The following is a 13,682-nucleotide window of genomic DNA, read 5'->3' as shown; positions in this document are numbered from 1 at the left end:
TCCGAGAGGCATTTACAGTAGAGTTTCACATGCCATGTCTAACCTATTCTCATATGTTTTACAATGCTTTTTTTCCATCCATAGGCTCTTGAAGAAGCCTATCGTGTCTTGAAACCAGGGGGACGATTTTTATGTCTGGAATTCAGCCACGTTAACAATCCAATACTAGCCCGGTAATTAATGAGTTGTTTCTATTATTGATACAATTTACATATCTCAGAATCTAGGGCTACACACATACATTTTATGGTTTATCTTTAAGGGTCTGTTAACACGCAGTGTTTTCAGGCGTATTTCAGGGCATAAACGCCTCAAAATAGACCTTGAAAAACTCTACTGAAACGCCGACAAACACTTTCCCATTGTAAGCAATGGGAAAAACAGCGTTTAGTTCAGACAGGGCTGTTTCTACGTGTAACAAAACGGCGCGTAAAAAGAAGCATGTCACTTCTTGAGCTGTTTTTGGAGCCTTTTTTCCATAGGGTCAATGGAATAACAGCTCCAAGAACATCTAAAAAAAAAAAAAGCCTCAAAAAATGTTTTTGGGTTTAAAAACTGCTTAAAATTAGATGTTGTTTTCCCTTAAAAACAGCTCTGTAATTTTGAGCCGTTTTTCAGGCGTGTGCACATAGCCTCAGAGTCACTTGAAATAAGCGGTTTATTACTTCTTGTGATTTCAGTAGACTGTTTACACATGGCAATGATCGGGAACAAGCGTTCATATGAACGCTCGTTTGCCCGATCATTGGTCCATGTAATAGGGCCTTAAATAGAGGACCTGTATTCGAGACCCTTGGTATGTCTTATTGTCTTTGTTTACAGAGCATTATACCCTGTATATAGATGGATAACTGTCCGCTCTCTACACTATGCCTACATGAAGGAAAACAGATATTAGTTCTGCCCAGCTAGCCTGGCACTCCAGTCTGACCCTCAAATTGGTGTATGGGGAGGTTTAGGCTGGAGTTTTCTATAAATTCCAGTTCATACTGTTTATTGAGATCCTCTCATTCAAGCACAAGCCGTCACTCACATTGATATTCAGGAGGTACACACAGATACAGCTCTCTCCAGTCCAGGACACATGCCACCTACTACAAATGCTCCACATATTCTTGCCAACGCCCATAGATCGGCAGTGAATGTAACTACTGCCACAGCCTTACAGACACATTGAATGCCCTCTCCAGACTAAACGACAGTGACCGCATTTGATTTCTTTTTCTGTGGATCTCAAGTATTTGTCAATGCCCTACTAAACATTAAACCATTTGAAGTATTTACCCCAATAAAAATTACATAGTCAGTCAGCTGGCAGTCTCTGAGGCACAGTGAGAACTGGTTTACTAGCCCTCTAGAGGGCAGTCTTTTCAATTTCTTCCTTTAACTAGGAAGTTGCTGCCGCAACTATTTTTGGGGTTTTTCATTTTTGTTTTTTCCTCTCCACATTACAAAAGCCATAACTTCTTTATTTTTCCATCTATATAAATGTATGCGGGCTTGATTTCTGTGGGACGAGTTGTCGTTTCTTATGGCACATTTTATTGTACCAAATAATGTACTGGGAAAAAAACTTTTTTTTTTTTTTTTACGGCTAGCTTTATTCTGTGGGTTACTACGATTCCGGCGATACCAAATAAACATTTTTTTCTGTTTTCCTACTTTTACAAGGAAAAAACAAATTGTTAAAAAAAAAAATAGTTTTGTGTCACCATATTCTAGGTGCCATAACTTAAATTTTTCCGTCTATTGAGCGGTGCGTGGGCTTGTTTATTGAAGAGCGAAGTGTAGTTTTTATTAGTATCACTTTGGCTACACTTTTATTCCATTTCTTTTTTGTGGGAGACAAGTTAATAAAGAAAACTATAATTATGGCGTTTCTATTTTTTTTTTTTTACAGTGTTTACCACGTGAGCTAAATAATGTTTTATTGTAATAGTTCAGACTTTTACAAACACGGCAATGCCAATTTTAAATACCTTTTTCTTTTTTTTTTTTTTTTTTTTTTTTTTAAAACTTTAAAACCGATTTTTTTCTTTTCTTTTTTATTAGTTCCCCTAGGGGACTTGTTGGATCACTGGCACAAAATACTGCAATACTTACGTATTGCAGTATATTGTGTTTTTTTTACCGGCTCCTATTAAGCTCCCTGGCAGGGCTTAATAAGAGCAGAAGAAGATCGCGCGGCGCTGGTCTGTCGGAGGGTACCGTCCACTCTAACGGCTTAGATCCCGAAGTCGCTATTGACCGTGCCATCTAAGTGGTTAAATGTCTGATATTGGAGATCTCTCAGATCGCAGCCATTGCAGTGAGGTGTCAACTGTAGCATACAGCAGACACCCTCTTAGTATGGAGCGAGCTCCGTGCGTGAGCCCACTCCATACTACCCGGCTATGACGTAGCCATACGTAAAATTTGGGGACCTGGTTTACCTGTACTCTGTTTATACAACCAGTTACTTGCTGCATATATGATACCATATGCTGAGACTCAATTACCTGATGGGCCCATGATACATACATAATGTAATTGTGTGTGTGTGTGTGTGTGTGTGTGTGTGTGTGTGTGTGTGTGTGTGTGTGTGTATGTATGTATGTATGTATATATATATATATATATATATATATATATATATATATATATATATACATACTAGTCCTTCTCAATTAATTAAAATATCATCAAAAAGTTAATTTATTTCAGTAATTCAATTCATAAAGTGAAACTCATATATTATATAGATTCATTACACACAGAGTGATCTATTTCCAGCATTTTATTCTTTTAATGCTGATGATTATGGCGAACAGTTCATGAAAACCAAAAATGTAGTGCGTTGACTTTGGACTTCATATAACACAGTGGACCAACACCAGCAGGTGACATGGCCCCCCCCCCCAAACCATCACTGACTGTGGAAACTTCACACTGGACCACAAGACACTTGGATTGATGCCTCTCCACTCTTCCTCCAGACTCTGGGACATTGATTTCCAAATGAAATGCAGAATTTACTTTCACCTGAAAACAGGACTTTGGACACTGAGCAACAATGTTGGACCACTGTGTTATATCAAGTCCAGAGTCAGCGCAGCGTCTAGCAGGAAATTTTCCAGCACTTCATGCTTCCCTCTGCTGACAAGCTTTATGGAGATGCTGATTTCTTTTTCCAGCGGGACTTGGCACCTGCCCACACTGCCAAAAGTACCACTACCTAGTGGAATAACCACAGTATCACTACACTTGATTGGCCAGAAAAGTCGCCTGCCCTAAACCCCACAGAGAATCTATGGGGTATTGTCAAGAGGAAGATGAGACACCAGACCCAACAATGCAGACGAGCTGAAGGCCGTGATCAAAGCAACCTGGGCTTCAATAACACCTCAGCAGTGCCACAGGCTGATCGCCTCCATGCCACGCCACATTCATAACACCTCAGCAGTGCCACAGGCTGATCGCCTCCATGCCATGCCGCATTGATAACACCTCAGCAGTGCCACAGGCTGATCGCCTCCATGCCATGCCGCATTGATAACACCTCAGCAGTGCCACAGGCTGATCGCCTCCATGCCACGCCGCATTGCTGCAGTAATTCATGCAAAAGGAGCCATGACCAAGTATTGAGGGCATATACTGTATATACTTTTCAGTAGCCAACATTTCAGTATTAAAATCATTTTTAAAATTGTGCTGATTTAATATTCTAATTTTCTGAGACACAAAATTTCAGGTTTTCATTAACTGTTTGCCATAATCATCAACATTAAAATAAAAAAATGCTGGAAATAGATCACTCTGTGTAATGAATCTATATAATATATGAGTCTCACTTTTTGAATTGAATTACTGAAATAAATTTACCTTTTGATGATATTCTAATTCATAGAGAAGGACTAATATATATATATATATATCACTTTTATATTTGCTAATATGTCACAAATCTATAATGTCAGATATATATATATGTTTATATTCTGTAAACTATCCAGCAAGTACATGCTGTAGTGGTGATTTCATGCCAATGTGTTTTGCTTATAGCTGACAAGTCTAATATTTCTCTAATACCACGTGTAAATTTAGAGTTTACGCTGCATACCTAGACTCCTGCAGTAAATAGAACTGTATTAGTTTTACCTGGCAGCTCACCAAAAGTTATGTAAAACGTATTTCTGATAATTGTCTCTTAAAGAGAGCCGAATATAACAAAGGACCTAATGCTACATGAAAGTAATCCATCAAATGTGTTCTTTTTTTTTTCTTGGCAGCCTTTATGACCTATATAGTTTCCAGGTAATCCCAGTGCTTGGGGAAGTCATTGCTGGAGACTGGAAGTCTTACCAATACCTAGTAGAGAGTATCCGACGCTTTCCTCCTCAGGTAACATATGAAACATATCCATCCATGTTGACCCATGCAGCTCTTTCCTTAGGCCCTGTTCACACAGAGTTTTTTTGCAGGCAGAAAATTATGCCTGGAAAAATCAACTCGGGTTATTTGAAGTGGTTTTGCACCACAGGTGGTTTTTCCCCCATTTTTTGAGGCAGTTTTTCTTCCTCTTTCTTCAACAGGCAATGAAAAAAACGTGAAAGGTTTTTGCCATAAAACACGTTAAAAGACGCCGTGGCCGTTTGCAGCGTTTTTTTTACGTCTACCATTGATTTCAATGGGGTTTTTGAGGTGGTAAAAGCCTCAAGATAGGGCACGTCAGTTTTTTTTTCCACGAGTGTTTTTTTTTCCGCTTGCGGGAAAAAACTTCTCCACCGCCAATTGAAAACAATAGGAGGCAATTTTGACCGCGTTTTCCGTGGCAAAAACTCTGTGTGAACATGGCCTTAGGCAGCATGCGTTTCATTTTTCTGTCTTTGACTGACACCAGGAATAACTTCAGTCACAGAAAACATTGATCCTAGCCCTTAAACCCTTGTGATCCCTTTGCCCAGCTGATCTTCAGCCTCAGCGACAGCAATGCTTGGGGCTGACCGTTTTAGAGGTCTAACAAAGCATATGTTTGATAAAAAGATAAACAAGACGTAATAAAACAACTAACACCATTATTATTAACCCTTTCAGGAACAGGCTTTTTTTTTTCCCCCGCCTTTCAAGAGCCATAACTTTTTTTTATATTTCCGGTAGCTGTATGAAGGCTTGCTATTTGCAGGATGAGTTTGAAAAATATTTGTGGGGTGGAATAGAAAAAGAAACAGCAATTCCGCCATTATTTTTTAGGTTTTGTTTTTACAACATTTACCCTGCGGTAAAAACCTATATAGTTTTTTTACAAAATAAAAACAATGTTAGAAAAAAGAAGTGTTGCCATATTCTAAAACACATAACTTTTTTATTTTTCCATCTATGCCGCTATGTGAGGGATTGCTTTTTACAGAGCAAGCTATAGTTTTTATTGGTACCATTTTGGGGTACATACAAAGTTATATTTCCAATTCATTGGAGGAAGAGAGCTGATCAAAAAACAGCAATTCTCGTGTTTTTGTTTTTACTGCGTTAATCATATGAGATAGCAATAGGAAAAGATTTTTCCTATTTTTTCACCCCTTCCCGCTTTGGCCACGTTTGACCTTCCTGAGCCTCATTTTTCAAATCTGACGTGTCACTTTATGTGGTAATAACTTCGGAATGCTTTCACCTATCCAAGCGATTCTGAGATTGTTTTCTCGTGACACATTGGACTTTATGTTACTGGCAAAATTTGCTTGATACATTTAGTATTTCATTGTGAAAAACACCAAAATTTATTGAAAAATGTAAATGTATTTGCTTGTAAGACAGGCAGTTACACCACACAAAATAGTTACTAGTTAACGTTTCCCATATGTCTACTTTATGTTTGCATCGTTTTTTGAACATCCTTTTATTTTTCTAGGACGTTACAAGGCTTAGAACTTTAGCAGCAATTTCTCAAATTTTCAAGAAAATTTCAAAATGATATTTTTACAGGAGCCAGTTCAGTTGTGAAGTGGCTTTTATGGCTTATATATTAGAAACCCCCAATAAGTCACCCCATTTTAAAAACTTCACCCCTCAAAGTATTGAAAACAGCATTTAGAAAGTTTCTTAACCCCTTAGATGTTTCACAGGAATTAAAGCAAAGTAGAGGTGAAATTTACAAATTTCATTTTTTTTGCAGAAATTCATATTTAAAGAGGCTCTGTCACCACATTAGAAGTGCCTTATCTGTTACATAATGTGATTGGTGCTGTAATGTAGGTGACAGCAGTGTTTTTTATTTAGAAAAACGATCTATTTCTACCACGTTATTAGCGATTTTAGCTTTATGCTAATTAGTTTCTTAATGCCCAACTGTATCGAACTGTTACCGAAGTGTCGGGATTGTGAATAGACAGCCCATCCTGGCTGGAGGTGATGTCTATTCACTGTCAAAACACTTCAGTAACGTTAATGTGTCCGTATAAGACAGCACATAGTGAACAACGCAGTGTCACTATGCGCTGAGTAAATGAATGGCTAGAAGTGTATGACACTGATTGGTCAGCGTCATACACTTCTCTCCACAACGCCCACTTGGTCTAAAGTAGAAACACGCCCAGTTGGGCATTAAGAAACTAATTAGCATAAAGCTAAAATCGCTCATAACGTGGTAAAAATAGATCATTTTTCTAAATAAAAAACACTGCTGTCACCTACATTACAGCGCCCATCTCCTTATGTAGGCGATAGGGCACTTGTAATGTGGTGACAGAGCCTCTTTAATACATTTAAATTTTTTTGTGTAACAAAAAGTTTTAACAGAGAAACGCAACTCAATATTTATTGCCCAGATTCTGCAGTTTTTAGAAATATCCAACATGTGGCCCTAGTGGGCTAATGGACTGAAACACAGGCCTCAGAAGCAAAGGAGCACCTAGTGGATTTTGGGGCCTCCTTTTTTTTAGAATATAATTATTATATTTCCATGTCAGGTTTGAAGGGCTCTTACGGTGCCAAAACAGTGGAAATCCCCCAAAAGTGACCGAAATTTGGGAAACTACACCCCTCAAGGAAATTAAAATGATCTAGGGGTATAGTGAGCATTTTGAATCCACAGGTTTATTGCAGAAATTATTGTAAGTAGGCTGAAAGAATGTATATATACATTCTTTCAAAGAAAATGTAGGTTTAGCTTATTTTTTCTCATTTTCCACCGCCAGATTTGTAAAGTAATTTCTCCCGAGTAAAACGATACCCCACATGTGGTAATAAATGGCTGTTTGGACACGTTCCGCACCTTTGCAGTTTGGGGAATTTTGCTGGGCAGTATTGTCCTGGTATAAAACGGGCACCCTTGCTTCCAGCAGATATGTTTGGGCCTCCCCTTCCTGGTTCCCTAATTTTAGGGCCTTGATAAATCGTCTCTTGAAACAGAAGAAATGTTCCCCCCGGGCCAGCACAACTGCATATTATTTATTTCCTGGCTTATTGGAGCCATAACTAATTTTATTTTTTCATAGACGTAGCGGTATGAGGGCTGTTTTTTTGCGGGACGAGCTGTAGTTATTATTAGTACTATTTTGGAGTAAATGTGACTTTTTGCTCACTTTTTATCCTATTTATTTAAAGGCAAGGTGACCAGAAAAAACTGCAATTCTGGCATAGTTATTTCGTTTTTTTTATACAGCGTGGTCAACATGCATTATAAATTACATGTTAACTTTATTCTGCGGGTCAGTTCGATTCCGACGATACCTAATTTATAGCACTTTTTTATGTTTTACAACTTTTTGCACAATAAAATTACTTTTGTAAAAAGAATGTATTTTTTCTGTCGCCATGTTGTGAGAACCATAACTTTAAAAAAAATTTTGTCGACGGAGGTGTATGAGGGCTTGTTTATTTCGAGACGAGCTATAGTTTTTATAGGTACCATTTTTGGATACATGCGACTTTTTGATCACTTTTTATTACAATTTTTGTAGGGCAAAGTGACCAAAAAACAAATTCTGCCATTGTTTTTTACATTTTGTTTTTTTACGCCTTTCACCGCGTGGAATAAAGAACATAATATTTTTATAGCTCAGGCCGTTACGGTCGCGGCGATACCAAATATGTATGGTTTATTATTGTTTTTTTCAATAATAAAGGACTTGATAAGCAAAAATGGGCAATAAAAGTACGAACTATTATAATAGATTATTATTATAGTTCGTACTTTTATATACTACTTTTTTTTTATTACATTATTTAAAAAAAAAATAGAAAAATGTTTTCTTTGTATTTTTAAAGGGAATGTATAACTTTTTTCCTAATTAAAGCCAGATTGTGAAAAAAATTTCCCCAAGATATCCGTTAGGGCTCCATTCCGACTTTCCATCAGAGCTTTCTATCTAAACGGAGCCCTGATAAACAGAAACCGTAGGTCTCCATTTCCATCACCATTGATTTTAATGGTGACGGATCCGGTGCCAATGGTTTACGTTGGTCTCCGTTGTACAAGGGTTCCGTTGTTTTGACGGAATGAACAGCATAGTAGACTAAGGTATTGATTCCGTCAAAACGACCGAACCCTTGCACAACGGAGACAAACGGAAACCATTGGCACCGGATCCGTCACCATTGAAAACCTACGGTTTGTGTCTGTTAGGGCGGAACGGAGCCATGGCGCAGATGTGAACAAAGCCTAAACATGTTTTTATTTTTTATTGTAGATTTATTTATTCTATTTTCTGTACATTATTATGAGCTGCTATCAGCATTTAGCGATATGCTTTACAACAGCCACATGGCCTGTAGGAACCTGTGACTTCTATGGGTCAGTTTTCTAGTGCAGAGGTCATTGTGCAGGAAGGGATAGGAGAGGGGCTGTATCCACCACCTATTGACAAGGTGGATCCTGTGTTATCAATATGGAGGTGTTATCTTTCATTGTAATCGTGCCTGTGATGATAATGAGATGACTTCTGAGAAGTGATCTCTGACACTTCCTGTTCTGTAGTCTATTGTGAGGCTCAGTGGTCAGAGTGAAAATCGCCCAAAAAAAACCTCTTTAAAGGGAATGTGTCGCGAATTAAACGTTTTGTTTTTTTAAGTAGGTTACTTATTTCTATTATATTTTTTACGTTTTTAGCTATATTTTATTCTTTCTTGCACATGGTGGAAAGTATTAAAAATAAAATAATAATTTTACGTGTTTTCCTATGTTGGCCACCAGAGGGACCACTTCCCATAATTACAGCAAGGTGAATAAGGCAAAGCAACCTGACTCACAGCTGCTGTAAATGTGGGAGGGAATCTCACCCCCTCCCTATTTTTGGCTACAAGCCAGGAAAAGGTGTCTTCAAATTGCTAAGCATTGTCCGGCTACCATTTTGGGAGTGATTGTACAAATGGCAGCTGGCAGAATCTATAGGACACACCAAAAGGCTAAGGGTCACACTCTTACTAAAAAAATGTCTGAAAATACGGAGCTGATTTTCAGTTCGTTATTTTCAGCCGTTTTTTAATCAAACTCACGTTTTTCGCTGTGTTTAGAGCTGTTTTACTATAGAGTGAACGAAAAACGAGGTGTAAAAACACGCCCCGTCGGAACAGAACGTCGTATTTCCCATTGAAATCAGTGGGCAGATGTTTGGAGACGTTCTGCTTCCGATTTTTCAGCCGTTTTTCGGGACGTTTACGTCACACGGCTTATTTTCGGCCGTTTTTCGGCCGTAAAAATCGAAAGCAGAACGCCTCCAAACATCTGCCCATTGGTTTCAATGGGAAATACGTTGTTCTGTTCCGATGCGGAGTTTCTAAAAAAAAAAGTCCGAAAATCAGGAGCAGTTTTCCCTTGAAAACAGCTCCGTATTTTCAGACGTTTTTGATTTTATGTGTGCACATACCCTAAGGCCTTATTCACACGAATGTGTCCATTTTGCGCGCGCAAAAATGCTGCATTTTGCGCGCGCAAAAGGTCAGTGTGTCATCAGCATATGATGCGCGGCTGCGTGATTTTCGCGCAGCCGTCATGATGACACTCTGGTTTTATGTTTACAAACCGAAAAGCACGTGGTGCTTTTCTGTTTTCATTCATAGTTTTTAGTACTGTAACGTGCTTCCGTGTGCCGAGCGCGATTTGCACGCACCTATTGACTTCAATGGGTGCGTGCAGCGCGAAACACGGGCAAATATAGGACATGTCATGAGTTTCACGGAGCGCACATACGCTGCGTGAAATTCACTGACAGTCTGAGCGGCCCCATTCATTAACATAGGTCCGTGCGACGTGCGTGAAAATCGCAAGCGTTTTTTAAAAACTTGTTTAGTAAAAAAAGAACTGTGTGTGTGGAGGATCAGCGGAGCCCGCGCATAATCCGCTGCACAAAAATAGCGCACAGCACCGCCACTTGCGCGCACAGCCCCGCCACCCATGCGCACAGCCCCGCGCTTTTCATTACCTTTTTTCTTTTCTTTGTTTTAAGTTAAAAACACTGCAGTTATTTGTTACTTTTAAAGTGCATAGTAAAATATAGAAACAAGTTTTAGCTTCGTGCTTTTTGGGGTCAGTGGCTTTTTTTTTTTTCTTCCAAACACTCTGCATATAGTGTTTTTTCTGCCATTTTTCCGATAGGCTTCTCTATAGTTTAAAAATGTCTGAAAAAACACAGGTTCAAAATGTTTCAAAATAAAAAAACATTACTATAAACACTTGTGAAAAATTCTGGAAATTCATGATTTCTTTTTTCTATAAGCGTTTTAAAACTGAAAAAATATTATTTCCGTTCCCGGTTTCCGTCGGGTGAACTCCGCAATGGAAAGTGAAACTGAAATCCCAGCTTACGTTTCAGTCACCATTAATATCAATGGTGATGAAAAATTTACTAGTGGTTTCCGTTCGTCACGATTCCGGCTGGTTTCTGTTTTAACGATAGAATCAATAGCGGAGTCGACTGCGTTATTGATTCCGCCAGAAAAACGGAAACCTGTCGGAATGGTGACGAACGGAAACCATTAGCAATGTTTCCATCACCCTTGATACCAATAGTGACGGAAACGGAAGCTGTGGTTTCAGTTTGACTTTCCGTTGCGGGGTTCACCCGACGGAACCCCGGAACGGAAAGCAAACTGTGATGTGAACAGGCCCTAATCTAAGACTGTATACCACTGTATTATCATGTGATTCATAGTGCTGGTCCTAAGATAAGCATTCATTTTTCTTTTTCATTATAGGAGGAGTATAAAGAAATGATTGAAGACGCTGGCTTTTTCAAGGTTACCTATCGCAATTTGACATCTGGTGTTGTGGCAGTCCACTCAGGTTTTAAATTATGATACTATTTAGATACAGACACTGTAATAAGAATATGTAACTATAAACGAAGGAAGCTGTAAAGTTGATGTGGAAAGAAACTTTGTGTAAATTATTTTTTTTTAATAAAGACTTTGCTTTAAACTTGTTCATTATGTATTCATTAAAGGTGGGGAAAATACAACTACATGATACAGCAAGGTCAGAAGTTTTATGTTTGGTAAAAGTATAGGAGAAAATGTTTAGTATGTTGATAAATATGCAATTTTTTATTTTATTTAAGATGTTGCAGATAGAGAACAGTAAATATACATTGTGTGAGCCAGAACGCAGTCCAGCTGCAGCACATCTAAGGACAGTTAGGGCCGGTTCACATCAGTGTTGGCTTTCCATTGAGGGGTTCCGTCTGAGGTTTCCATCGTGGAACCCCTCAACGGAAACCTTAGCTTTTGTTTGCATCGTCATTGATATCGACTGCGCTATTGAGTCCGTCGGAAAAACGGAAACCTGCCGGATCGGTGACAAACTGAAACCATTAGCAATGTTTCCGTCACCATTGATATCAATGGTGATGCAAACTGAAGCTAAGGTTTCCGTTTGACTTTCCGTTGAGGGGTTCCACAACGGAAACCTCCGACGGAACCCCTCAACGGAAAGCCAACGCTGATTTGAACCGGCCCTTACATCATGTCTGAGCAACAAACATAACTGGTAACCAGAACAACCTGCGTAAAAAAAAGCTCATGTACTGAAATCCGCTAAAGTTTATCGTCCATCTTGTGTCTGCAAAATGGAATTAGAAATACGCCATAGGCCCCATACCTTGTTAAATTTAGCAGGGCACCCTCTATAATTAACATTATCATACATATGAGAAAGTTGTTTAAGAGAACCTTTCACCTCCCCATACATGTGCAGCATGTAATGGGGAGGGCTGCACAAACCCTGGAGCGCTCTAGATTTTTCTCCTACCCTTCTCCGTTATTTAGATATTGGTGCCGTTGTATTTGGCGCCCGATATTTAAATAACCTCCTGAACTGTCAATGTGGCGTGTACTGGCAAGGGGGCGTATTACTATGGCTGTGACACTGTCCAATCAGTACGGACAGTGTTACAGCAAGAGCTGGATAGAGGAGAGCGTGTGCCCACGCGCACGCTCTCACTCTTCAGCTTTCGGCAGACAAGGACAAGACTGATCTCTCGCGAGAGATCACACATTCTTGTACTTGTCTGCCGAACTGGCAAGGGGGCGTGTAATGGCAAGGTGGCACGTCACTGCTGCGGACAGTGCAAGAGCTGGAGAGAGGAGAGCGCGCACCCTCTTACTCTTCAGCTCTCGGCAGGCAAGGACAAGATTGTGATCTCTTGCGAGAGATCACAGTCTTGTACTATTCTGCCGAAATGGCAAGGGAGCGTGTCTCTGCTACGGACAGTTCAAGAGCTGAAGCATGCGCGCTCTCCTCTCTCCAGCTCTTAGGCCTCATGCACACTAACGTATTTTTGTCCTCCCCTAAATACGGGTCCGGTGTCACACGTATTCGACCTGTATTGCACAAGTATTTACGGACCCGTGCCCATAAATCCGGGTCCGGTGTCACCAGTATTCCACCCGTATTTACGGGCACGTTTTCGCTGCAAAATAGCACTGCACTAATCGGCAGCCCCTTATCTCTATCAGTGCAGGATAGAAAGAAGGGGCAGCCCTTTCCACAGTAAAAGTAAAAGAAATTCATACTTACCCGGCCGTTGCCTTGGTGACGCGTCCCTCTCTTGACATCCAGCCCAACCTCCCTGGATGACGCGGCAGTCCATGTGACCGCTGCAGCCTGTGATTGGCTGCAGCGGTCACATTGGCTGAAACGTCATCCCGGGAGGCCGGACTGGAGGAAGAAGCAGGGAGTTCTGGGTAAGTGTGAAAAAAGCTCCAAAAACCGCTGTAAAAAACGCAGCGAAAATCGCGAGTGGCTTCAAAAACATCTGAAAATCAGGAGCTGTTTTCCCTTGAAAACAGCTCCGTATTTTCAGACGTTTTTAGTCTAGTGTGTGAACATACCCTCAGATAGCTGTTGGCAGGGGCGTAACTAGGAAAGACTGGGCCCCATAGCAAACTTTTAACTGGGGCCCCCCCTCCTCTGGGTGTCACACAACCCCCCCCCCCCTCCTTGTAGATAGTGCCTTTTTTACAGCCCCCCCCCCCTGTAGATAACGCCATACAGCCCCCTCTGTAGATAACGCCATACAGCCCCCTCTGTAGATAACGCCATACAGCCCCCTCTGTAGATAACGCCATACAGCCCCCTCTGTAGATAACGCCATACAGCCCCCTCTGTAGAGAACGCCATACAGCCCCCTCTGTAGAGAACGCCATACAGCCCCCTCTGTAGAGAACGCCATACAGCCCCCTCTGTAGAGAACGCCATACAGCCCCCCCTGTAG

General features: G+C 40.3%; 1 protein-coding gene across 1 annotated transcript in view; it reads left to right on the top strand.

The window, feature by feature from the left end:
- COQ5 (coenzyme Q5, methyltransferase) overlaps positions 1–11,393 on the top strand; it is a 34,033-nt gene extending 22,640 nt beyond the window's left edge. Inside the window, exons 5-7 of the mRNA XM_075831358.1 lie at positions 85–173; positions 4,269–4,380; positions 11,167–11,393. Coding sequence (XP_075687473.1) covers positions 85–173; positions 4,269–4,380; positions 11,167–11,268 — 303 coding nt within the window. The 3' untranslated portion in view covers positions 11,269–11,393. The remainder of the gene's footprint in view (positions 1–84; positions 174–4,268; positions 4,381–11,166) is intronic.
- The last annotated feature ends 2,289 nt before the right edge of the window (positions 11,394–13,682 follow it).

Source organism: Rhinoderma darwinii, chromosome 1, assembly GCF_050947455.1.
Source record: "Rhinoderma darwinii isolate aRhiDar2 chromosome 1, aRhiDar2.hap1, whole genome shotgun sequence".
NCBI classification, from domain to species: domain Eukaryota; kingdom Metazoa; phylum Chordata; class Amphibia; order Anura; family Rhinodermatidae; genus Rhinoderma; species Rhinoderma darwinii.
This window is presented reverse-complemented; position numbering and strand designations above follow the sequence as displayed.